This window comes from Myotis yumanensis, unplaced genomic scaffold (genome assembly GCF_028538775.1).
Source record: "Myotis yumanensis isolate MYYU_CA2020_CCGP unplaced genomic scaffold, mMyoYum1.0.hap1 SCAF_17, whole genome shotgun sequence".
Lineage (NCBI taxonomy): Eukaryota > Metazoa > Chordata > Mammalia > Chiroptera > Vespertilionidae > Myotis > Myotis yumanensis.
The window spans coordinates 18707533-18732045 of record NW_027223768.1 but is presented as its reverse complement, the minus strand read 5'-3'; the positions used below and the strand labels follow the sequence as shown (position 1 = coordinate 18732045).

Genomic DNA, 24513 nt, shown 5'->3' with positions numbered 1-24513 from the left:
ACTAAAATTGTTGAAAAAATATGAAGTGATAGGAAAAAATAGCAAAGTTTCAAAACTTAAGAGAACTGAAATGCGTAAGTATGTCATTATATATATATATATATATTGTATATGAGGCCCTTGACAATAAGAAGTGCAAAAAATTCACTGTTAACTCATTCTCAAATTGACCTCCTTAATCATCAAATTTGCCCCCCTGTGGGATGTGTGCCCCACGTTGGGAACACCTGCTCTAGAAAAACCATGATTTACTCATTTTCATGCTCCCTCAGCTCAGCCCAGAGGTCCACATGTATTAGTTACTTGTTTAATAATTTGATCCGACATGTTTACTGAATATCTACTATAACCAAGTAGTGTTTTAGGTGCTGGAAATAGATAATTGCAGAGACAACGTGAAAATAAAATCTGCCCTCTTGGAGGTTACATTCTAGTGTGGCAAACTAAAATGTGATTAATGCGACAGGGAAAAAGCAGGGAAAGGGGCAGAGGGTGCTGATGGGGAACGGGCTCATCCTTTTGAATATGATTGTCCAGGAAATCTTCACTGAGGAGCACTTAAGCAGACAGGATTAGGCAGTGAACAAAGCAAATAATATCTGGAGGAGAGTTGCTCGGGTCAGCTAAGGCAAAGGCCTGCGCTGGCTGGAACAGGAAAAGCAAGGATGCCAGTGAGTGGAGCAGAGTGGTCAGGTAGTAAGAAGCTCAGCAGGGCCTTGGTGCGGCTTTCCTCTGAGATAGGAAACCACCAAAGGGTTTTGAGCAGGAGTGGCATCATCTGACCTTCTCCAAGTTGTTTACCTTGTTTTTAAAATTTGCAACAGAATAAATCTAAATTGTGTAGGAGGTTGGGGATTGGATTTGAAATAAATTTGGCTTCCAATTTACAATTAGTTTGGTTTGCAAAGTCCTGGTTGTGTTGTTTCCAAACTTAATATTTCCTTAATTTTTGAGAAAATGTTTAAAATGTCACTTCAATGATTAAGATCTAAAATAGTGACATTTCTTTGAATTTCGGATAAGCATTTTTTTTTCTTCTGAGAGGCAGAACTAAAGAAACGCTGAGTGATGCCCCAGTGACTAGGTCTCTGAGATGCCACTTCAGGACTTTTTGACGTCTGGGGACCTGGGGCTTTTGGTATTTGTAGTCCAGAAAACATCCTACAGATTTGGGGTGTTTTCTGAAACTCCAGCATAGAGACAGTATTTTGGTTAGAATGAAGCTCTAAACAGTGAATAGTGACTTTATTATATTAAAAATTAGGTAACATGCATGTGGGATAAGTAGATGTAAAATTGCATTTTCCTACCCAATAAAGGGCATCTCAAGAAGTTATCTCCACTGAGAAAGGGCAGGCAGGGTTGGACATCCTTTCTTACCATGAGAGCCCTGCCAACAAGGATTTTCTGGCCTCAGGGCCCACAGATGAGGAGAGACTGGGTTAAGGACAAACTTCAGGGGAACAGCTTTCTGCAGTTGGGAAGGGCATATATGTTCTTCCCAGCCCACTGAGAAGCTGAAAGGAGACCTGGAAGTGAAGCTGCTGTTATTTTCAAATAGATCATAGTATTGCATTGCTTAGAACACTTGAGAAAAACAGACAGGGATATAGGCTGATAATTTGTGTTCATACATTATAAATCAAAAGAATGCCAAGGCAAAAGTGAAGATAATGTCAAAAAGAACAATTTTATTCAGGCCTCCCTTGTTCCCATTTTTATAATGATTAATAAGCTTTTTAAAAAACTAAATCTTTATTATTGAAAATATTACGTGTCCCCCTTTGACCCCAATCACACAATATAAGAAAATCACAATGAGCCTCAGTGTTCACTCTTACATTTTTTTTTTTTCATTCTTACACATTTGAGGTTGGTCTAAGGTAAATGTTTTTAGTACAATTGAGGAAAAGGTATTCAGGGATTACTTAAAATAGAAGTATAATCAATACTGATGAATAAACTTACTGTTTTTCTTTTACTACAGGTAATCAGTTTTGTTTAATCTTAAATTATAAAATCCACAGCTGTACCTGTTTCTGTTTACAGATGGGTGGACAGTCATACATTTGTGTCATGCATTATAATTTTCTAAAGCATTTTCACTCACATTATCTTCCGTGTACATGATCTCTGATTCTGGCGAGAAGAGCCCTGTGAGGTAGCCAGACAAGTTCTGTTTGCATTTCACACAGCAGGAGGAAGATTAAGCAAGGCCTATGTAACTTGCTCAAAGTGAAGCAATGACTGGGATTTTGTGAGTTTCATTTCAGTTATGTTTAGCATTATATTATGTTGCTTTTCACTATATTATGATGATTGTCCAGCTTAATTTACAGGATTTTCTTTTTTTCTTTTTTTTTTAAATATATTTTATTGAATTTTTACAGAGAAGAAGGGAGAGGGACAGAGAGTAGAAACATCGATGAGAGAGATCGATCAGCTGCCTCCTGCACAGCCCCCAGTAGGGATGTGCCCGCAACCAAGGTACATGCCCTTGACCGGAATCGAACCTGGGACCCTTGAGTCCGCAGGCCGATGCTCTATCCACTGAGCCAAACCGGTTCGGCTACAGGATTTTCTTCACGTTGGTTAAACGGACTCATCCATTAACTCAATTGTCTAAAGGGGCAAATATTTTCTCACATTTCACACATGATCTGATTACTTCTGTTCCAAGTGAACAACCTACTCTCTGGGTATGGGAAAACATGATTAGAAGATGCTTAGTCATTACATTATTCTAACAAAGAGCCATCTTTCACACCTCTCCAAGTGAAAAGAAACTTCAAAAAAGTCCCAAACAAAAAATCCTAATAATGCATGTTATCAGGTCCAGATCGAGTACTGTCTGTTTCTTCATTGTGGTAAAGAATGTTGCCTGGAGTCCTTCCACCTAGAGACGTGTCAGATCTTTGGCAGAGCTCTAGAGGGAGCAGAGGATGAAACCCAAAAGCTCAACTTTCTGGATGGTGCGGAGGATTCAATGAGTTCTTTTCTGTTTCTGCGTCTGTTGGCCAGGAGACCTGAATATGATAGGGCTTCAGGTCCTCAGGAGGGATAAAATCTGGGGCGTCGCTCATGAGGTCCTGCCCCCGGAAGGACTTTGGGAAGGCTATGACATCTCTGATGCTTGGCGCTCCAGTGACAAGGCATATCAGTCTGTCTAACCCTGTGAGTAAAACACAGTTAACAGATGAGAATGTAACCTGTGGGTGGGATGACTTCATTTTTCTACAAAGGTTACAGAGAACATTTACATAAGAATCTTTACCAAGTTGCACCCAGGCATAGTTTCCTGCCTTTTTAGAGAACTTTTGAGGTTACTTTCTATCTCACTTTAGAAAAATGCTCAGGACTGAAAAATACTCAGTCACATCGACTGGGATGAATAGTGACAGCAGGTAATATCTTTAGCAAGGGCTTACTAAAGGCTAAACAAAATTAGGTGCTGTGTAGGAGTCTCTAAGAACACAGGCGGTCCCTGTGGTTGAGGGTCCACAATCTAGTGAACTTTCTGGAATTTCTCACACTCTTCCTTGATAAAAGAAGCAAGGTGAGCACCCTCGCCCATCAGAAGAGCCATGGCACATTCCTACTCACACAAGCTGGGGCTAGGCAGTAGGGCTTCCAGACTCCTACCAAGGTGTCTGAGCCCCCAGGGATTTGAGCTAAGACCATAGAGTTCCATTCTATTAATCTTTCAAATGCAAATGATCAATTAAGTTTTAGCTTTATAACTGGTAAATAAAAATGAAACATAAATTCTGTAGAACCCTTGGGCTTACTCCCTACCTCCTTTATTCCTCCATCCACCACCCCCCTTAAGCTGAGCCCAAATTTCAGTGCAGTGAATGAAACTGGGCTTGTAAAAGGGCAGACTGTTTACCTAAGGCAATTCCTCCATGAGGGGGCGCCCCGTAATCTAAAGCCTGGAGCAGGTGGGAGAGCAATTTCACATCTTCCTGAAATTCAAAAGATAATTTCATTTAAATACATACTGAGGGTCCATTAAGCGCCACAGTGGGTTTAGGTGTGAAAGGGAAAACAAAGGTGAGTTAAAAAAGACCTCAAGAGGCTTAGAGTAGAGCAAGGTGATGTGACAAGTCACAGATATTAAAACCTGCAGAGAAATGCCTGGTGCTCAGTAAATGCAGCTGTTATACTTATAATGCAAACAGTGAGACCAAGGATATGGCTCCAAAGGGTAGGTTGAAAGCAGGGAATTGTCCTGTCAAGGGACTAGGGGGGATATTAGGAAGCAACAGTGTCAAATGCTGCTGGGAGGTAGGAGAGATTAAGGGCAAAGAACGGGACATTGAATTTGGTGACCAAGAACAGACCACTGGATTTGGGTATTCATCTGAGAATTAAACGTGTCAGTGCCTATGAAGTTCTTAAGCAGGGCCTGGCATATAGTAAGCACTGCCAAACAGCTATTACCTACTTTTCAAAGACTTACACTGAAGGTAGAGAGAGAAGCTGCTACTATCCTATATCTAGTGAATCCTCCATTCATTACAAATTTTAACAGACACAAACAAGGCCAGGTTAGAACATGCTACCTTCAGTAACGTTTCCAGGATGTAGCGCTGGAGCTGTGCATCGTGAATTCGGATAGAACCGCCTCCTACTTCACTGCCGTTTAAAACCAAGTCATAGTGCTGGCTACGGACCTACAAGATGAGGAGTCTCAACATTAGAGTATGTTAACTACTGACTCAAACCGACAGTTTCTTCTGGGGCTTCCAGAACTGGGTCAGATTGAAATCTGAAGTTCTTTGTTTTTTCCCACAGTTCCTTTGATTTGCAAGCACAGATATGGTACCTTTTCGGGCTCAGTGTGGAGAAGGTGGATGTCACTGGGATGGGGAGCTGTGAATGGGTGGTGGGCTGACTCCAGCTCCCCGGGGTTTTCCTCCTTGGGAAGGAAGAGTGGGAAATCCACCACCCAAAGGAAAGAGAACAGAGCTGGGTCACGGAGCAGCACTCCTCTTGCTTCTAGAAGGTCCGCACATTCCAGCCGTAATTTTCCCAGCAAGGAGCACTGCAAACGGAAGACAGGAACATTGAGGTAACTGCTGGGACAGTCGTCAGCAATGACCAATGTGGATTCTAAAGCCAGGCCATCCTGAGAAAGGATTAGCCAAGTAATAGAAGACACACTCAATGGTCCGAGAAGGACTGTCACCCTCAGTGATTAGGGAATGGAGAGCACAGGTACCAGCTTGATGGACCTGAGTCTGATCTGTTTGCTACTAACATCTCTGCATCCTTTGCCACAGTGAAATGGAGATAAAAGTATCTATTCCAGAAGGCTGTGGTGACAACACAGTGAGGTAAGACGTGTACGGTGCAAGATGATGGGCACCTACTCCCATGATTTCCTTACTGCCCTGAAGGGTGTGATGAGGATCTGCGGAGTGCCTGGCATGTGCTTAATGTTCCAACGATGCTTGCTGCTAGGAGAAAGGCAGGGTGGATTAGAGGTTAACTTAAGAGTACATCTTTGGGAACCAGACTTTGAGGGTTAGGAAAAAAATCTGGCTCCTCCACATCCCAGCTGTGTGTGTGCAAATTTTTAACTTCTCAGCCTCTGTTCTCTTTACAATAGTAACAACAGTGGTACTTCTTGACCTTTACAGTATAGTTCCAGTATTTGTTTGACTTCTATTCCACTTCTGCATATTTTACAACGGCCTATTCAGCTACATCCAGTCTTCTGTGTTTCTGCTGAAGAACAGTGAGTTGGCCGGTACCTGGCAGCCCTCACCACCTCCCAGCGGCTGCTCCAAGGAAGAGGATCCTGCCATGATCAAGTAGGGCCAGGTGTCTGCCAGCCAGCAGCCCTCCAGCAGTCTGACCTGTCCTCCACATTTTCAGGAATGCATTATGTATAAAAGTTAGTGACTACCAAATTTTCTTAATTTGCAAAACTTTGAAAATATTTTTTCATAGTTATACATCGGGTCCCGACAGCCCTCTACCTAAGTGGCTTTCCTAATCAGAACCACAGCCAGTCTGTGAGCAGTGCCCATGGAGGCTAGTGGCCGGGAAGAAACTAGTTTTTATACAGTGCATTATAAAGTGCTGAAAGACATTTACTCATATATGCTCTAGCCGGTTTGGTTCAGTGGATAGAGCGATGGCCTGCAGACCAAAGGGTCCCGGGTTTGATTCTGGTCAAGGGCATGTGTCTCAGTTGCAGGCTCCTCCCCCCGCTCCTGGTGGGGGTGCATGCAAGAGGCAACCAATCGATGTGTTTCTCTCACATTGATATTTAAAAATCAATGGAAAAATATCCTCGGGAGAGGATTAAAAAAAAAAAGATATTTACTCATATAAAAACTCATGCAGAGCAGCTCCATTTAATAAAATTAACAGTCAATTTCAAATGTGTACTAATTGCACAGGAGAAGAGGGTTCCATTCAACCCCAGCAGCACTGAGCGTGGAGGTAACTTCTCTTACTGCTCTCTTGTGCTCTCCAGCCGTTAGCAGGACCACGTCCTCCTCCTGGTTCTCCATTCGTCTGATCAGGCCCAGTCCTTGCTCCTCCATCACAAGCTTAGCAACCGGAGAATTCCAGTTCCTATTGGCTTTCAGGAACACAGGTAAGACTTCCTGTGACAAAGAAAAAGATTAACATTTTTCAAAAAAGTGGGGTTTTCTTATAGTACAAAGATTTCTTGTTCCCAATAGAAGAAAACTTACATGAGATTATCTCTATTCCCTCCTGAACCCCTTCAAAATGATACTAAAGGAATTTAAAAAGCAATCTCATAATGAAAAGCAAAGAGAATGAAGGGTCAGGAGGGATGTCAGTAGATGAGATTTCTGCAAATTTTTGGCAGGTTGCAAGTGAATGGAGCATAAAATCTTATATTTTTAGACCCTTTCTTCAAAGTATCACTGATTTTAATGACTCAAAAAAACATGACTATTTTTAAAGTCATTGATTCCAAAATGGCCGAGGCAGTTCCCACTTCTTGTGAGAGTTAAGAATGCCCATTTCCACTCCTGCTCCTCCCGTTTTAGTTCTACCATTAACCAAGCCCAGAAGACAGGTGTCTATCAAAGTTGTATTCAGAATTTTTAAAAAGGATACAGGAGGAACAATTAATTCAGGCTTTCCTTCACACCCGCCACACTTTCATTTAAATCTTGGGTACATGGGGCTCTATTTATTTTCCTAACCAGATTAAAGTACTGTTATTTATTTTAAAAAGCTGTGGTTGAACTTCCATTCTGATTAACGGTGAGTTCAACTAAGTTTAAGTCTTAGAATTATACCCAGAGGTAAGGTTAAGTTTAAAAATAAAAAGTAAAAGTAGAAGAATGATCTGAAATAACAAGATCCTCAAAACTAACGTTGGTGAAAGAGCTAAAGCAATTATTAGTTAAAAATATTGAATCCCGCCCTAACCAGTTTGGCTCAGTGGATAGAGCATCAGCCTGTGGACTGAAGGGTCCCAGGTTCGATTCTAGTCAAGGGCATGTACCTTGGTGACGGGCACATCCCCAGTAGGAGGTGTGCAGGAGGCAGCTGATCGATGTTTCTAACTCTCTATCCCTCTCCCTTCCTCTCTGTAAAAAAATCAATAAAATATATATTAAAAAATATATATATTGAATTCCTGAAAGACAGGAAAAAACCTGCTCTAATTAATCCTTACCTGATCAAAATGGTCAGTTGCAAATTTCCTAATGGATTCAATGTCTTTCCTTTTTAAGTATTTCTGATGAAAGAAAATCAAAGTAAACTCAACAGTATGACACTTAGCTTCATAAACATGTTTATGATAGCAAAGGGAATACAAATATATTTTGTGTCTTTCCATCACAAGAGTAGGATTAAATACAAATTTAATTTCTGCTGCCAAATAACAAAAATTTAAAGCTTGTTACAGGGCTTATTTTTTTCCAAACACTGTATGCAAGTTTCACTGGGAATAGCTGTGCATGTATTCCATGTAATATGCAGGATAAATGTTCCAAATTAATTTTTACATTCTGAATTGTGAAAGAAAATATAACTTTCAGGTCAATACGAAGATTCATAATTTAATTATTTCAGGTCTCTTAAAGTTCTTTATATCTTACTTTTTGTAAATTATCTCAATGTCTTTCTAAGTAAGACAATGTCATCATAACTAATATTCATGGGCCACTTAAGTAGGTATGGGAGATACACAAAGGAGGAGTCAGGGTTCATGACCCAGCAGGTCTGATCAGCTACTTGGGGAAGAATGGACATCCTCAAATTGGGGTAAATAATGACACTATATGTTGTACAGAGCTCACCTGAGTACATTCATTCTGTCTGGACACAACATTACTTTCCACTGGACATATGAAGTAATTAAGAGACTGCATTCTTATCCCCAGGTTGAATATACTTAATATGCTTATATATCTGAATGAGTAGTCTTTCAAAATACTAATCTTATTCAAGACTCAACATGCAAGGGTTAAGTTGGGTTAAGCTGAGAGCCTCTGGACAAACCGAGGTTGGAGACAGAATATGAATATGATGTTATGTTCATCACTAGTGGAAATGACCCCAAATGAAGCAGGTGTACTTTACAGCAATGTTTAAAAGGGGAAAAAAAATAAAAAAGCTCTAGATCTTGAGCATAAAGTCATATTCATCAGGTTTTATTGTTCTCCATAGTTTTAGGGACACTTTTAGACTTTACATAAAGATATGTAAGTATTCATTTTTTTAAAAAACAATTTTTATGAGTTTATTTGAATAGATTATATTCCCATTTAAAGAGGACTATCCTTTCTCAAGTTTAGACATGCCCATGTTGAACATATTTACTCCCCATAAACAGGTTCTAGAGAACACACAGAATTGTGCCTCACTTACTGCTCCTTCAGGGATGCATATGGCTTTGACGGTTCCTTGGGGTTTACTAAGTGCATCTTGAAGAAATCCAACCTCTGTGTTTCTGAACACATCACTGATGTCTACAATCTGGAAAGTGGGTTAAAAAAAAAGGGTAACTAAAACATTTACAAACAAGTTTTTAAAGAAAATAGAGCTGTTAACATCTACAAAGTGCATTCATATAGAGTGATTGTCATGCATGGGCTGGGCATTATGGCCTGTGCTAATGTACTCTTCAGTAGTATTAATTCATCTCATCCGTAAAACAAAAGTATAAGGGAGGCACTCTTATTATCCCCATTTAATAAATGCAAAAACCAAAGCACAGAGAAGGCAAAAACTTGCCCAAGATGACACAGCTAGTAGTGGCAGAAGCACAATTGAAGCAGTCTGACTTAAGAACCACTATTCCATATTCCAAAACAAGAAACAAGGAGTGTTTGTTTTGGAATATTTAAATTTTTGTTTTTTGGCATCAGCTGTGAGTAGGCAGTTAGGACTTTGTGTAGCAAATGTTTTTCAATCTAAGAACTGAGCACTGCCTATTTGTAGATGAGGCAGGACTCAATTTCTGAGGCATCTGAACTGAGAACAGATGCGGTAATGTCACCAGCATCACACAGACAAAGGGCTGTTGCTCTCTAAGAGCAAATCATGAGAGGCTTGCCAACGGAAACTGCGCCACGTACATCCTCCCCTGACCCTTATAGTTAAATATGTATTGACCTTAGTAATTTGAAAAAATTTTCCATAGGTTTGAGCTCTTTAAATACCACAGAAAAGGGATAAATATCTCTTAATGGCCTTCCAAGTGCCATTTTATAGTTGGCTTAAGAAAAATTGAAGAGAAAAGAACAGGGTTTTTTGTTTTTCCTTTCAAGTTATCATTTGTGTCCATATAATTGATAATTTATCAATAATATAAACTTTATAGCAAGAATCTTGCTGTCTGAAAATTGGTTTTGGAACATAGTAGATAGAAAAAGGTATTGCGATGCTAACAGACTATTATCCTCTCTTGCTGTAGCTCCAAAACAACAAAGGTAACAAGCTAAGGCAACAACAGAAAATATGATACAACAGTGTGTGCAACTGGTTGTAAATTTCAGAGTGGTTCAAAAGGCTGCGGGACTATTTGGGGGCAGAGACCTGGGAAACTGAAGAGTCAAAAGTACCTTCATCCCAAAGCGAGTGTCGGGTTTATCAGTTCCATAGCTGGCCAAAGCCTCAGCAAAAGTCATAGAAGGAAAAGGCACCCCTACAGGCCCTTTGTCACTGGGCCAGGAATACTGGAGCAAACCCTCAATTAGACTCCGGATCCCGGTCTGGTCTACAAAAGACATCTCTATGTCAATCTGAAACCAAATAACACATGGAAACTAACTTGAACAGCCATAATATTACTGTGTATATATTCATATATTTCTCTGGTTTTAAGTTACCACAGGATTCTGGACATAAGTACTTAATACATGGGGGGAATAAATACTATTGTACATCTGTGTTTAAATTTTTTTTTTTAATTTCAGGGAAGGAGGGAGAAAGATAGAAACATCAATGATGAGAGAACCATCAATTCGCTGCCTCCTGTACGCCCCCTAGTGGGGATAGAGCCCGCAACCCAGGCATGTGCCCTGACCAGGAATTGAACTGTGATCTCCTGATTCATAGGTCGACACTCAACCACTGAGCTACACTAGCAGGGCTGTACATCGGTTTTATGCCGGGTACTGTGCGAATGCTTACATACATCATCCCCTTGTTTAGTTCCTATGACTACCCATGCCTCATGCAGCTAAGTCACTTGCCCATGTATGTACAGCTAGTAAGTAGTAAAGCTACACTTGATCCCAGGCTGTCCACCTTCAAAGCTTATGATTTTTGTGCTTCATCACAGATTCATATGCTACCAAGCAGAAACCAAATCATAGCAGCTCTGATGAGTACCCAGAGTAGACAGAGTAAATATCAACATACAGAACTGTTAGTTCTTAATGTACAAGAGGTGTTTTAAGAACTTTATCATGACTATGAAAATGCTATGGGATCTTTGGCATCCCTTAGTTGGTGGCCAAAATCCTTATAAAAAGGACACATGAAATATGTCAAAAGTTAAATAATGAATGCCTCCACTGCAGGCCAGTTTCACTAAAAATCTGATGGATAAAATGTAATGAGAAGTCTATCTGACTACTGTCCAGGTCTGGAGACACTGGGCTGTAGTGAGGCTGCATGAGTAAGAGACAAGTGAATATAGCTTTGTACCTGCGTAAACTCAGGCTGTCTGTCTGGCCTCGAGCCTTCATCTCGATAACATCTGGCAACCTGAAAATATCTACAATAAAAAATAGCATGAATTGAGTCATGATTCTAATAAGACATACACATATTTCCCCCAAAATTCATGACCGTGCAGGCTATGAGATAAATTAATTATAGTACCTAAAGGGCATATAAGCAATTTAAAAATTCTTACGATGTCCTAATCTAAACAGTTACATACATAGCTGACCCAGAATTGAACTATTCTATATATTGCTTTAGAAATATACAATGGCACCTTTGGATATTCACATATGAGACTGGCATGCAAGGCGGTTCATGCTCCTTCACACAGACTCTTGTGCCTTGGCCAAATTGAACTTCTTGTTGCTCCATGAATACACTTGAGCTTTCCTGTGCTATGCCATTCAACTCTCAACTCAATCTGCTGAAATGAACTCTGTCCCAGGAGGCCCAGCTCACAAAGTTTTTATACTTCCCAAACAATATAATTTCAAACTTCTTAATATCTACCCTGCAACTCTCAATGTACTCCTTTTTTGTTTATATCTCAGTTGGTTTTATTTATTATCCTATTCTGTCTAACTAGATTCATTAATTCCTTGAGAACAAAAGCTATTCTATTTTGAATCCCCTGCCACATTTATTAGCTTATAGCTCTGCACACAAGCTCTGCACACAGTGGCCACCCAATAAATCTTTACTAAAGAATGACTACATATTTTTAGAGTATTTTGCATATATTTCCCAAATGCTCATACATTTTCTAACCTTTTAAGAGTTCAGGTAGCCCTAGCTGGTTTGGCTCAGTGGATAGAGTGTTGGCCTACGGACTTAAGGGTCCCTGGGTTCGATTCCGGTCAAGGGTATATGCCCAGATTGTAGGCTCGATGCCCAGTAGGGGGCGTGCAGAAAGCAGCATATCAATGATTTTCATTATTTTTAAATTTTTTTGTTAATCTCACCAGAGGATATTTTTTCATTGATTTTTTTTTTAAGAGATAGTGGAAGAGAGGGGGTGAGACAGAGAGAGAGAAACATTGGTTGGTTGCCTCCTGCACACTTCCTGACCAGAGCCAGGGATTGAGCCTGCAACTGAGGTACATGCCATTGACCAGAATCGAACCCGGGACCCTTCATTCTGCGGCTGACATCTATCCACTGAGCCAAAACGGCTAGGGCCTCTCTCATTATTGATTTTTCTATCTCTCTCTCCCTCTCCCTTCCTCTCTGAAATAAAAACTATATTAAAAAAAAAAAAAAAAAAGAATGCAGGCAACCTTTTTTCCTTTTTCCCTTCCCAACCCACTTTTCCTTTCCTGACAACTACTAGCATAAGGACAGCTCACCTGTCTAAACCACCAACCATCAGAAGCTGCTTAAACTGTTGTGGACTCTGAGGGAGAGAATAGAACTTTCCAGGTTCCCTGGACGGTATCACAAACTCTTTTGCACCCTTTTAACGAGAGAGGGGTTGGGAGGGAGAGACAGGAGACATTATTAAAAGAAACAAACCCAAGAACTGGTGGAAGCTGACACTTCAGCTCATCAATGAACTAAAGAGCAAAGTCCTCAAATGACAGAGATAATTTCTTGTTCACCTTTTAGTCCCCTAAAGGCTTGCACACAGTAGGCTTTAAATGTTCGGACATAGTAGGTATTAAATGTATGCTGTTGAAATGAATTCTCAATTCCTATTCACATAATTCCTATCTGCTTTTTAAAATTAAACTACAGTTTTATAAGTCCAGATATTGTATAAATAGATTGAAGATCAAGGTTTAGAAATGTCAGTTCTTAATGAACAAGGGATTTATATTTAGGAAACCAATTCATTATTGATCTGCATCTATAAAACTCAAACAAAACTCAAGTAGAATACAAAGATTTTTATCTCAAAATATTGACCCATACAATTTTTTCAACACTCTTTTCTTTTAAAAAAAAATATAGTTTTACTAAAGGACCTAAAGGAAGACTTCAACAAAATCCACATTAAAATGACCAATCAAAATCCCATTTCTTTTCCCCCCCTTAGTTTTGACATTTAGAATAAAAGAGTGAGAACAGTCAGAAGGATTCTGAAGAAGTATGAGTGGCCTTGCCTTGGCCTGTTTCTAATATTCCCAGATTAGTTCATCTACCTCCCATTTGTTGCACGCAACTCTTTTTTTAAAAAAATTAAATTTATTGGGGTGACATTGGTCAATAAAAATTATATAGGTTTCAGGTGTATAATTTTCTATAATACATCGTTTGTATATTGCACTGTGTGTTCACAAGTCAAGTCTCCTTCCATCACCATTTATCCCCTTTACCCTCTCCCACCCTGCTTTTGCACTCAACTCTTCAACATCACTATGAACTGAATGGCTAGAAGATGTTATTTTACTTGTTCCTAAGCTTCTTTTAGCATTTTCCATGTGAAAAGGTTCATCCTGAATTAAAATGCCCGGGAAACCCAATGGGGAGTGTGTGGGGTCCTGGAAACTAGCCTATGAACCCCTTTTAAGTGAATATCATTGAGACCTAGAGAACACAGGGCTACAATGCGTGCTCAGACCTGGTTCAATGAGCTGCTGTACCCAAAGCAGTAGGCGTGACTTCTGCTCAGCCCTAAGTCCTGTTTTCTCTCCTAGATCATGGAGCAGGGATGGCGAAACCCCAACTCCGAGTTCCTAAGGCCCTGCTGCAGGTGAGAAGGGCAGGCTCAGGGTCTTTAAGTGTCCATCTCAGTTGAGGGAGGGATACACACTGGGGTTGGGGGATGGGGGTGCAGCGTGGGGCCTTGGCAACAGGATCCACTCACATCCCCAGAGAGAAAATGGAATGTGAGCAGGTGGGACTCAGACAGGGCTTTGCCTGTTAGCACCTCTGCTTCACTGGCAGTTTTCTCAGCTCTTAAGGAAATCTGGATAATGTGATTATCTTGAGGCAGTAAAAGAAGTAAAAGAAATAAAACCAAGTGAATATAAATGCAAAGTGGTCAAGTTTCCTAACTAATAGAACATTACAGTAGGTTGATACTTACTCCTGGAGTCCTCTTAAACAATGTTGGTGTTTCTACATCCACAAACCCTAAAAAGAGAGAGACATTTGAATTTAATAGATAGAATTTGTCAAATATGATGTTTATGGTATAGTCCAATAATCTGAGGCTACTCTTAATTAGGAATTTTGACTGGAAAAGTTACCAAGCCCACTGATGCTGGTTTCTACAAACCCAAGAAGAAAGCTGAACATTTTCATGAAATCCTCCTATTCTGTTCATAGAGTTGATACTTTTGTAATGAAATAATTCTTACTTAATGGATCCTTGTCTATGAATTGTTTTGCTTTTTTAAATATTCTGCTAGCATAACAAAAATAACATAAAAAACATAAATATAGTAGGAAAAGACCCCAGGACTAATTAAAGAGTCAAATTTAATTCCCATGACATTTCTGAGCTCACAACAAATGCTACTTAAGCATGACAAAGAATTTAAAAAACTTACAGGTGTAACAACCAAAGGGCTGTCTGACCTTCCGTAGTGATGGGAAATACTTAAGGTAACATGCACTATCACCTTTAAAAGGCTGTATCTGTGACCCAGTAGGGAGCGAAATTATGCTCTAAATTACTAAATTATGCTTTAGGACAAAATACCTGGAAATTAAACTTCAAAAACTGCTTTACACATTAAGTGAATTCCAGACCTCTGGCAACATCGGACCTAATGATGCTAAGGCGAGGATACAGTAAAACTACTGAACAGAACAGAAGAGATGCTAAAAAGCTCCAAGAACATGCAGGAATCTCCCTTACCATGTAGATTACAGAGATATTCCCGCATTTTCATGACCATCTGGGACCTCAGCCGCAGGTTATACTGCATTTGGAAACTGCGCAAGTCTAAGTAGCGATACTGCAAACGAAGAGCCTCTGTTTTCTAAACAAATTTAAAGATTTTTATGTTTAAATATTTTTTCAAATATTAACAAGATACTAACTTTAGATACAGAGTGTGAAATTTCAAAAACTTTATCTTTAGCTCCCACCATTTGGATATACACCGCCACCCTTGATTCCTACCACTTCTAAGTTTGTTACTGGCACAGAGCTTACGTTTTTTTATTCATGACTAGAGGCCTGGTGCACAAAATTTGTGCACAGGTAGAGTCCCTAGGCCTGGGTTAGTGATCAGGGCCGATCTGTGGGGCGACTGGCGGGGCAATCAGGGAGCCCCCGCTGACACCTCCCTTGGCCAGCCTGGGGCCTGCGGGCTGGGGGCATCTCCTGCATTGAGCATCTGCCCCCTGGTGGTCAGTGGGCATCATAGTGACCGGTTGTTCCTCTGGTCATTCCGCCTTTCGGTCGGTTTGCATATTAGGCTTTTATTATATAGGATTATTAATGTGACCCTTCACTGACTGAAATTTGCCTATCATACTAAACATTTATCCATTCAGTTAAACCTGTAATTGAGTCTTCAAAGATCTTTTTATAATATACACTAGAGTAAAAAACAACTACAACTTTATCACCTGAATGGGACTGAGAGTGCAAAGAACAGCAGAGGGACTTTTGCTTACTTTCCAGACTGTAAATCTCTGTGCTGACAACTTTTTATTAAAAAAAGGACTTTTAAAGCCCTTTTCCTGGTGTAGCTTATTTCCTTGATACTAGAAACAGAAGAACTGTCACTTATCTTTCTGAAAGATTAACTGGGTATTTCTCCCCACCTCCCCCCAAGGCCAACTCTGTAATTACACTGCCTTTTCTAATTAAAAGATTAAGTATTGGGAACTTAAAATGGAAGACTAAGAGGCCTTGCAATTAATTTAAAAATCCATGTATTGACCAGTTTACGCACTCGGACTATGCAGGTCTACAACTATAGATAATTGTGACATAGCTGAGATTTATCTGGGGGTGCATACCCAGTGCTGTCTAGCTTCATCAACCCCTCAAACTGGTAAAGAACATCCTGAATTACAGTAATATTTATATGCTTGGGAAATCAAGCCAACACTTTTTCACTGCTAGAGGTTTAAACTTAATAGATGCAAGATCTCCTATGCTATTTGGCCATGTCCAAGCTAGACATAAATTTCCTTTCAAAATGTAAACAAGCAGCAAAAAGACATGAACACAATAACACCTGAAGTAAGAGAAGAGAGAGAGAGAGAGAAGAGAGAGGAGAGAGAGAAACATCGATGTCAGACACATCAATTGGTTGCCTCCTGCACATGCCCCAACTGGGGCCAAGGATTGAACCTGCAACCCAGGTATGTACCCTTGATCGGGAATCAAACCGGAGACCCTTTGGTGCCCCAGTGGACACTACCCACTGAAGCACACTGGCCAGGGCAATAATAACCCAAGTCTTAAAGACAGAATCATGTTTCAAGCTGTCTGATAAGCAGTCCACGTGTTTAGGAACTCCAGCAGCTTAATGAATTGTCATTATTTAAGAAGGGTTCATCAAGAAATTGTGGAACTAACAACTCATGATACATCTATAACATGCTTAATGCCATGGAAGTTAAAGTTTTTCTTAAAAAAACTTGAAAACATTTTATTGGTCATCAACATTCTCTAGATACTCTATCCCAGGGGTCCTCAAACTTTTTAAACAGGGGACCAGTTCACTGTCCCTCAGACCGTTGGAGGGCCGGACTATAGTTTAAAAAAAAACTATTAACAAATTCCTATGCACACTGCACATATCTTATTTTGAAGTAAAAAAACAAAACGGGAACAAATACAATATTTGTATTTGCATGTGGCCCGCGGGCTGTAGTTTGAGGACCCCTGCTCTATCCTATATAATAAGAGAGGAATATGCTAATTAGCTGTTACACCCTGAGGCGTAATGACCAAGCGCTTCAAGACCAGATCACAGATCAGCAGGAGGGTGGGCCAGCGAGGTACAAGCAGGCTGCGGAGAGCTACAGGAGCGGGCAGGGCAGCAAGCTATGAGGGGGGAGGGGGGAGGGGAATTACAGGAGGGCGGGGCAGCGGGTGGAGAGCTACAGGAGGGCAGCAGCAACCTACTGGCGCATGGATTCGTGCGTAGGGCTACTAGTTTTATTAATAACAGAGGATGGCACCTTCATAAAGTCCTTAATTTCAAAGGGCAGCTTCTTGCACGGATTCAGAAGTTCAGCCGTTTTAACCTTGATTTCAATGTCACCTGTTGGCATTTTCTTAAAGAGAGAGAAGAGACCTATTTAAAAATTTACTCATCAGGATATGTACACAGTGAACATTTGTAAAATACATGATTTACTTATGTATGTAAAGTACACAGGTGCTTAGTGTGTAGTCTAAATGTCTGTACATGATTTTGACATTCTTATGCATACCTGTGGCTGATATGATCATTAACAAATATCTTTTTTTTTTTTTTAAATATATTTTTTATTGATTTTTTACAGAGAGGAAGGGAGAGGGATAGAGAGTTAGAAACATCGATGAGAGAGAAACATTGATCAGCTGCCTCCTGCACACTCCCTATTGGGGATGTGCCTGCAACCAAGGTACATGCCCTTGACGGGAATCGAACCTGGGACCCTTGAGTCCGCAGGCTGACGCTCTATCCACTGAGCCAAACTGGTCAGGGCAACAAATATCTTAACATGCATATTTATATCAGTGTGTGTGTTTATAGTGAAGATTTTGAAATCTGCAGGTTCATTCATAGAACTTACAGAGCTTTAGTGCCTGATGTCCAATAGGTGCTCAGCCTCTGTTGCCTGAATGTGTAGACAGACAGTGCAAGTGTATACGGTGAAATTTACACAGATACAGTGTCTAAACTACTAACTGGGTTCTCTTGTCCTGGAGGCCGGGAAACCACTGTCCCAGACACTTGCACCACAGATTCCATGGGGGCGTCACATAAAATCTTCTTCACGGAAGCAGCGGACTACAGAAAAAGAGGGGAAAACAGTTCCAAGAAACACATGAATTTAAAGGAATCTGTGCTAACTCTAGTCTATGGTTTAGAAAAATGATAATATTCAGAGCTTAATTGCTGTAAATACTGGGGCTGTCCTTAATGACTTTTGAAGTAAAAAAGCAAGTCAATACAGCAAGTCAAACGCTTAACTAAGAATGTAACAATGTTTTCCTTAAAGGGAAATAAGGAAAGAAACGATTAATGCAAACAAATCCCACATACATACTTGAAAGGCAACTGTTTCCAGAGTTAGTCTTCGGGTCAGTTAAGTCCCACAGCAATAATGGAGTCTAAAGGTTAGCTTGCTCATTTCTAGATCCTGAGATAATTCATTGCTCTTATTTCAAACACTAAAAGCTGAGTAAATAAATTTTTTCTTAGGCATACAAGCATTACAATAGAAACCAATGTTGCCCAACAACTATGATGAGAGAGCTTTATTTCATCTAATTTTAATAGTAATTATTTTTAGCAAGTAGTACCTTCACAAGGCTCAAACTTCAAAGGAAACGAACAGATATACAGTGAAGTCTCCCTCCTATCCTTGCCCTTTAGTTTCTCCTCCCAGACACTCACGGATCCTTCCAGGGACACATCATAAAATACACACATGCACACCTCCTTTTTAATACAGATGATAGCACTCCTGTTTTGTTTCCTCTATCAACATACCTTTCTTTTTCCATATTAGTTCACAAAGAGCTACTTTAACCTTTTTCCTATGGCTCTCAGGATGTGCATTTTTTATGTCACTCTCTTATTGGGGGAACAACTAGGTTTTTCCCAATTGTTTTGTTTCTATTAAAAATAATCCTGCAATGAAAAACTTTATATTTATGTCAGTTTGCATTTGTGTAAGTCTAAGTGTAAGATGCTTGTAAGATAACTGACTAGAAGTGGAAGGGATGGTTGAAAGGATAGATGCGCTTCTAGTTTTGATGTTGCCAAATTGCCCTCTTTGGAACTAGTGCCATTTGGACTCCCTCCATGAATGTAGGAACACTTGTTTTCCCAAGCAGTGTGTTGTCAATCCGTGCGTCAAAAATAACAATTCTGTGTAGTTATCTCTCTACCTATGAGTGAGGTCGGGCATATTTCATACATCTAAAAGCCGTTTATATTTTCTTTTTCTTTTCTGCAAATTTTATGTTCATGTCCTAGGTTCATATTTCTGCTGGGTCACTGTTTTTATTTTTAATTTGATCTGTAGTATCCTTTTAGATATTAGCAAAATTAGCCCCTGTATTTGATGTGCTCATTAACAAATGTCTCATTTATATTTATATAGGTGCATGTTTGTTGTGAACATTTTTCCCCCAGTTTGTCATTTGACTCAACATTGTTTGTATTTTTTTAACTTTTTATTAACTTTTGAATTTCAAACCTCAAATGTATTTAGTTACCCTGACCACAGCATCGAAGAGGCTTTTAGTAACAGTAAGAAACCTTCCATTACCTCATCCTGAGGAATAAGAACTTGAACAAGCCCCTGGAAATCTCTTAGCACCAAGAAGATGTTTTGCCTGATTAATGAAGAAAATGAACACGTTAGGATAAAATCTCTGAGCCCAAAATTTAAGCAGGCAAAGCAAACTAAACAAACAAAAGATCCATATAATTTCTCACATTTATTATAATAAATAATATGTGTTTTTATTAACTACTAGTGTCCTGGTGCATGGATTCATGCACATTGAAAGGAAATTAATTACAAGAAATATTTTGATATTTTAATATCGATATTCGCGTCTTGCTAATGAAAACAAAATAGGATTCTACCGAGTCTCCTATCTACCTACTCCAGGACTTCTGTGAGGATCAAATGAGATGAGGCAAGGGAAAAAGCTTCACAAACATTTGGTTAAACTATAAAATGTTTGCACCTGGCTATAAAGCAAGTTGGGTTCCTGGGCTGAAGAAACTCCAAGGATGCTAGTCACTAGGGAGAGGAAGCTGGGCGTTGCTACGTGATGTTATTACGCGCCCACAGTGACCGTTTCTGGGCTGGGCTGGGCTGGGCTGGGCTGTGGGCTGCATTTTGTGCCATGGGGTCTTGGCGGCGTTGGCTGTGATTTGGTGTTGCTCCTGGTGGTGGTGGAGCTCGTGTCCCACTTGGGGGAAGCTGAGCGTTGGTTTGTCGGCGCCAGGTCTGTGGTGCTGTTCATTTTTAAATGGCCAGTGCACATCATAGCTACTGGTAGTATGGACAGACACTTAGCTTTTTATATATATATAGATAGTCATGAAATTTTCTATGTAGCTTTTTTTTTTAATCCTCACCTAGGGATATGTTTATTGATTTTAGAGAAAGGGAGAGAGAGAGAGGAAAAAAAAAAAACATCGAGAGAGAAACATTGATGAGTTGCCTCTGGAATGCACCCTGACTGGGGATCAAACCTGAAACCTCAGTATGTGCCCTGACCAGGAATTGAACACGAAACCTTTTGGTATATGGGATGACACTCCAACCAACCGAGCCAGGGCTCTATGTAGCTTATTAATGAAAAAAACCCAAAAAACTTCTTTTTGTTTTCAATTTTTATTGGCTATACTAGAGGCCTGGTGCACAAATTCATGCACAGGTGGGGTCCCTCGGCCTGACTGGTGATTAGGGCCGATTGGGGCTGGCTGGCCAGGGGGAGGGACCGCAGGAGGTTGGCTGGCTACGGGAGGTTGGCTGTTGGAGCACACTGACCACCAGGCGGCAGCTCCTTTGTGGCGTGTCTGCCCCCTGGTGGTCAGTGCGCATCATAGTGACCGGTCAACTGGTCATTCGGTCGCTTAGGCTTTTGTATATATAGATATTCAGCTTACTAATGTTATCCAGATGGCTTATTAATGAAAAGATTTAAAAAATGTTTTAACTTTCATTGGCTTAGGTCAGTGATGGCGAACCTATGACACGCGCGTCAAAGGTGACACGCGAACTCATTTTTTTGGTTGATTTTTCTTTGTTAAATGGCATTTAAATATATAAAATAAATATCAAAAATATAAATCTTTGTTTTACTATGGTTGCAAATATCAAAAAATTTCTATATGTGACACGGAACCAGAGTTGCGTTAGGGTTTTTCAAAATGCTGACACGCCGAGCTCAAAAGGTTCACCATCACTGGCTTAGGTCTTTACAAGAAAATTTTATTAAATTTGAAAACTTTCCACATATTAAAATCCAAGAGAATATTTTAGGACACTAAAAACATCTGATTGAACATTTTTGAAGTACAACAATATAAAGCCTTTTCCTAAAAAAAAGATACAATCTAAAATTTTCTAGAGGAGGTCCAACTACTAATTTAATATCTCTATAAACCATCAAAAGGTCCCCGAATCCCCAACATTTTTAGCATTCAATCTACATTTTTCATATTGTCTTTACTACCAACAAGAGGTTCAGAAAGCCTCCTCTGATTTTTAAAAATATATATATATTGATTTCAGAGAGGAAGGGAGAGGGAGAGATAGAAACATCCCGGATAAGAGAGAATCATTGATCTGCTGCTTCCTGCATGCCCCACGGGATCAAGCCCGCAACCCGGGCATGTGCCCTGACTGGGAATCAAACCATGACCTTCTGGTTCATAGGTCGATGCTCAATCAGTGAGCTATGCTGGCTGGGCACCTCCTCTGATTTTGAGAAGATAAAATCAACAAATTTATGGGTCAAATGTCCATCCATTTGGGACATATTCTTTAGAGAGGTCACACTATATATTTGGATCTCTTCAATGTGAATTACTGTATTATTCAGAAATGTTCTAGAATATAACAACAAAAGGGCTCTAATCTTAAAGAATCATGTTCTCTACCTAAATTTAGAATAAAATAAGCTTGTTCATGCTCTTGGAGCTTACTAGCTGGCCTATTCCCAATTACTAGTCCTTGGGAGTTTTAAACTAAAAAGTTAAATTCCGTGGCTGAAAGTCTTTTTAAAAGAAAGTGTTTATTAGGCCATTGCTACCAAAAAAAAAACCACAAAACACCCCCAAAAAACAAAAACCCCAACAACACAAAAAAAGACTGGTCTTGGGGCATGGAGCAGCATTGTTAGATAGAAAAAGAACAGCATGTCCGTTATCCCCGAATTTTGCAAGTGTTTTTATACCTGAAACAGGGAGAAAGGTGTGACGCCTTAAATAAATGAGGCATGGGGCCCACCGGCCTCACGTTTGACATGCTTGGAGCCGTTCTGAAAGAACAACATTAGCTATAGACAAAGGGAATAGGTGAAGGTGAAGCAGGGCTACTATGGGCTAGGGCACAGCAGCAGAATCTGTAAAGCTCATGTGTGAACAAGCAGCAGAGGCTGCTGGGGTTTGACAGGCCTGGCTATTCACTCTTTTTATATAATCTCAGAAATAGCCACCTGAATGTTAATTATAATTCCAACATACACTAAGGCCGTGGTCAGCAAACTGCGGCTCTTTGGCCCCTTGAGTGTGGCTCTTCCTAAGCCTTAGGAGTACCCTAATTAAGTTAATAACAATGTACCTACCTATATAGTTTAAGTTTAAAAAATTTGGCTCTCAAAAGAAATTTCAATCGTTGTACTGTTGATATTTGGCTCTGTTGACTAATCAGTTTGCCGACCACTGCTCTAAGGAGTGTGAGCAGTCTTTTGTTGGTTTTGCACTATAGCTGTTAACCAATTAACCCCTTTATCTCTTCCTTCGCCCTCTGACCTGCAGTAATTTAATTTAGGACATCTCAGAATTTTCTTGTCAGGAGACTTCAACCCTTGTAAGCCAAGGGGCATTTCTGTTCATTGGTGGATCACACTTCCTTATTATACCCTTCAACGTATGCTAGTGGTACTTACTCAGAGTAACACTATTTGGGCCTTTCAAAACAAAATGGAAAACTTAACGAATTTTGAGAATCTTGTAGGAGTTGCAAAGCTTTTACTCTTCTGACAACACTATGCATTCTTACACAGTCTGCGTCAATTTACCTTCGGTACTGAATCCATCCACACAAGGTGACTTCTTGGCCTAAGTGCGAAGAACGCAACTCTCCACACGTGTTGGTCCGGGCAACAAAGCTACTGAGTTCTAAAGAAAAAAGAAAAAAGCAAGATTAAAAATCTATTTCCAAACTGCTTAAAAATAAAAACTTCAAGTCACATCATCTTAGGTATTTCATGTCCATGGATAAAATTTATAAAGTAAATCTAAGTACATAATTTGATTCAATCACTATTAAATCTATAATGTCAAAGGTAAATGTGTCAAAAGCCAACTAAATAACTGTCTTAAATTTTTGCCTTATGTTAGGAAATCAAAATTTTTTTCATCACCAAGCATTTGCATTGACCTAAAATTACCCTATTCTTAATAGCTCAGCACAGATCCTTCCCATACCCAATAGGACCTTAGGAATCACGGAAGTTGGATGGTGCAGTGACTAACTTTAGTGTGAAAGTGGAACAGTCACCATGTGCACTTAAAAATTTTGAGATTTAGTAGCATTAACTGAAAGCCTATCTATGTGGCTCATTTCCTGGTCTTTTTAAACTCCAGGCAAACACACTATAGTATAAGAAAGGAAGAGGGTGAATGATCTGCTTTTACATTAAGACCATCCATCCAGTTAAGACTAGCGGGGAATGGAGAACAGGAGAAAGTGCTTTCCGGAGGTCACGAGCTCCTCACTGCTTTCACCTGGAACGCTCCGTCGTGAGCTCAGCTGCAGACTTCTGGATAGAGACCGGCCGACCAGCTGCGCGATCCTTCCGGTGGGTGTGGCCAAACCCCTATTTAGCCCAGTTAACCAACTGGAGAACATGTTGAAGCCGCTGGAGGGCGAGACGCTCACGGATCCCACACGGCCGGTGCTGGACGGTGGTCAACGATCATTTCTGGAAATACACGCGAATCCCTTAAAATGCTAGGAGTTCCCACGTTCTGCTCCAGTATTTAAGCCCTTCTCCGCTGAACATTCAAGTACACGTGTCTGGACAGCGGATCGATTTACAAGGTCTTTGGGGTCCTTGGGGAGTGGGTAGAAGAAAGACCTTTCTCTCCTTCTCCATGCATCAGTTTCCACTTCTGCTAACAAACACAGCTGCGGCCAGATGTACAAGGACGCGTCCTCACAGCAGCGCAAGAGGGAACCCCACGCCCAGGGAGAGACTGAAGGGGCCGGTCATCAAGCGCACGCCCTTCCTTTCCTTCCGCGCTTCCCCAAAGATTCCCGCGGCAGAACCAGGAAACAGGGAGAACCCAGCCTCGCGTTTCAATTCTGGCGCCGACCTCGGATATTCAAAATGAGGAAGAGGGCAAATCCAAAACGTTGCGAGGGTCCGATTCTCCCGGCACAGCGGCAGGGTGAGTCAAGCACTCCTCAAAGCGCTCGCGAGCGCCCAAGACTACGGTGATGACGATCAAC

At 40.4% G+C, this 24513-nt stretch overlaps 1 protein-coding gene across 4 annotated transcripts; it reads right to left on the bottom strand.

Moving 5' to 3' along the window:
• Positions 1 to 1671: 1671 nt before the first annotated feature.
• DARS2 (aspartyl-tRNA synthetase 2, mitochondrial) lies at positions 1672 to 24433 on the bottom strand. 4 transcript variants are annotated; one of them, XM_070396407.1, is made up of 17 exons: positions 23787 to 24433; positions 23078 to 23177; positions 19582 to 19648; positions 17991 to 18092; positions 17275 to 17370; positions 14987 to 15110; positions 14210 to 14256; positions 12528 to 12634; positions 11161 to 11230; positions 10071 to 10250; positions 8875 to 8982; positions 7676 to 7738; positions 6471 to 6623; positions 4829 to 5047; positions 4566 to 4676; positions 3890 to 3965; positions 1672 to 3172 (listed from the first exon to the last, which is right to left on the bottom strand). In XM_070396407.1, exons 1-17 carry the CDS (start codon positions 23908 to 23910, stop codon positions 2958 to 2960), a joined length of 1962 nt encoding a protein of 653 aa, XP_070252508.1. In that variant the 5' UTR covers positions 23911 to 24433; the 3' UTR covers positions 1672 to 2957. The 4 variants fall into 4 exon arrangements, with proteins under 4 accessions (XP_070252508.1, XP_070252509.1, XP_070252510.1 ...); XM_070396408.1 differs by lacking the exon at positions 7676 to 7738; XM_070396410.1 differs by lacking the exon at positions 3890 to 3965 and having other exon boundaries at positions 3084 to 3172.
• Between the last annotated feature and the right edge of the window lie 80 nt (positions 24434 to 24513).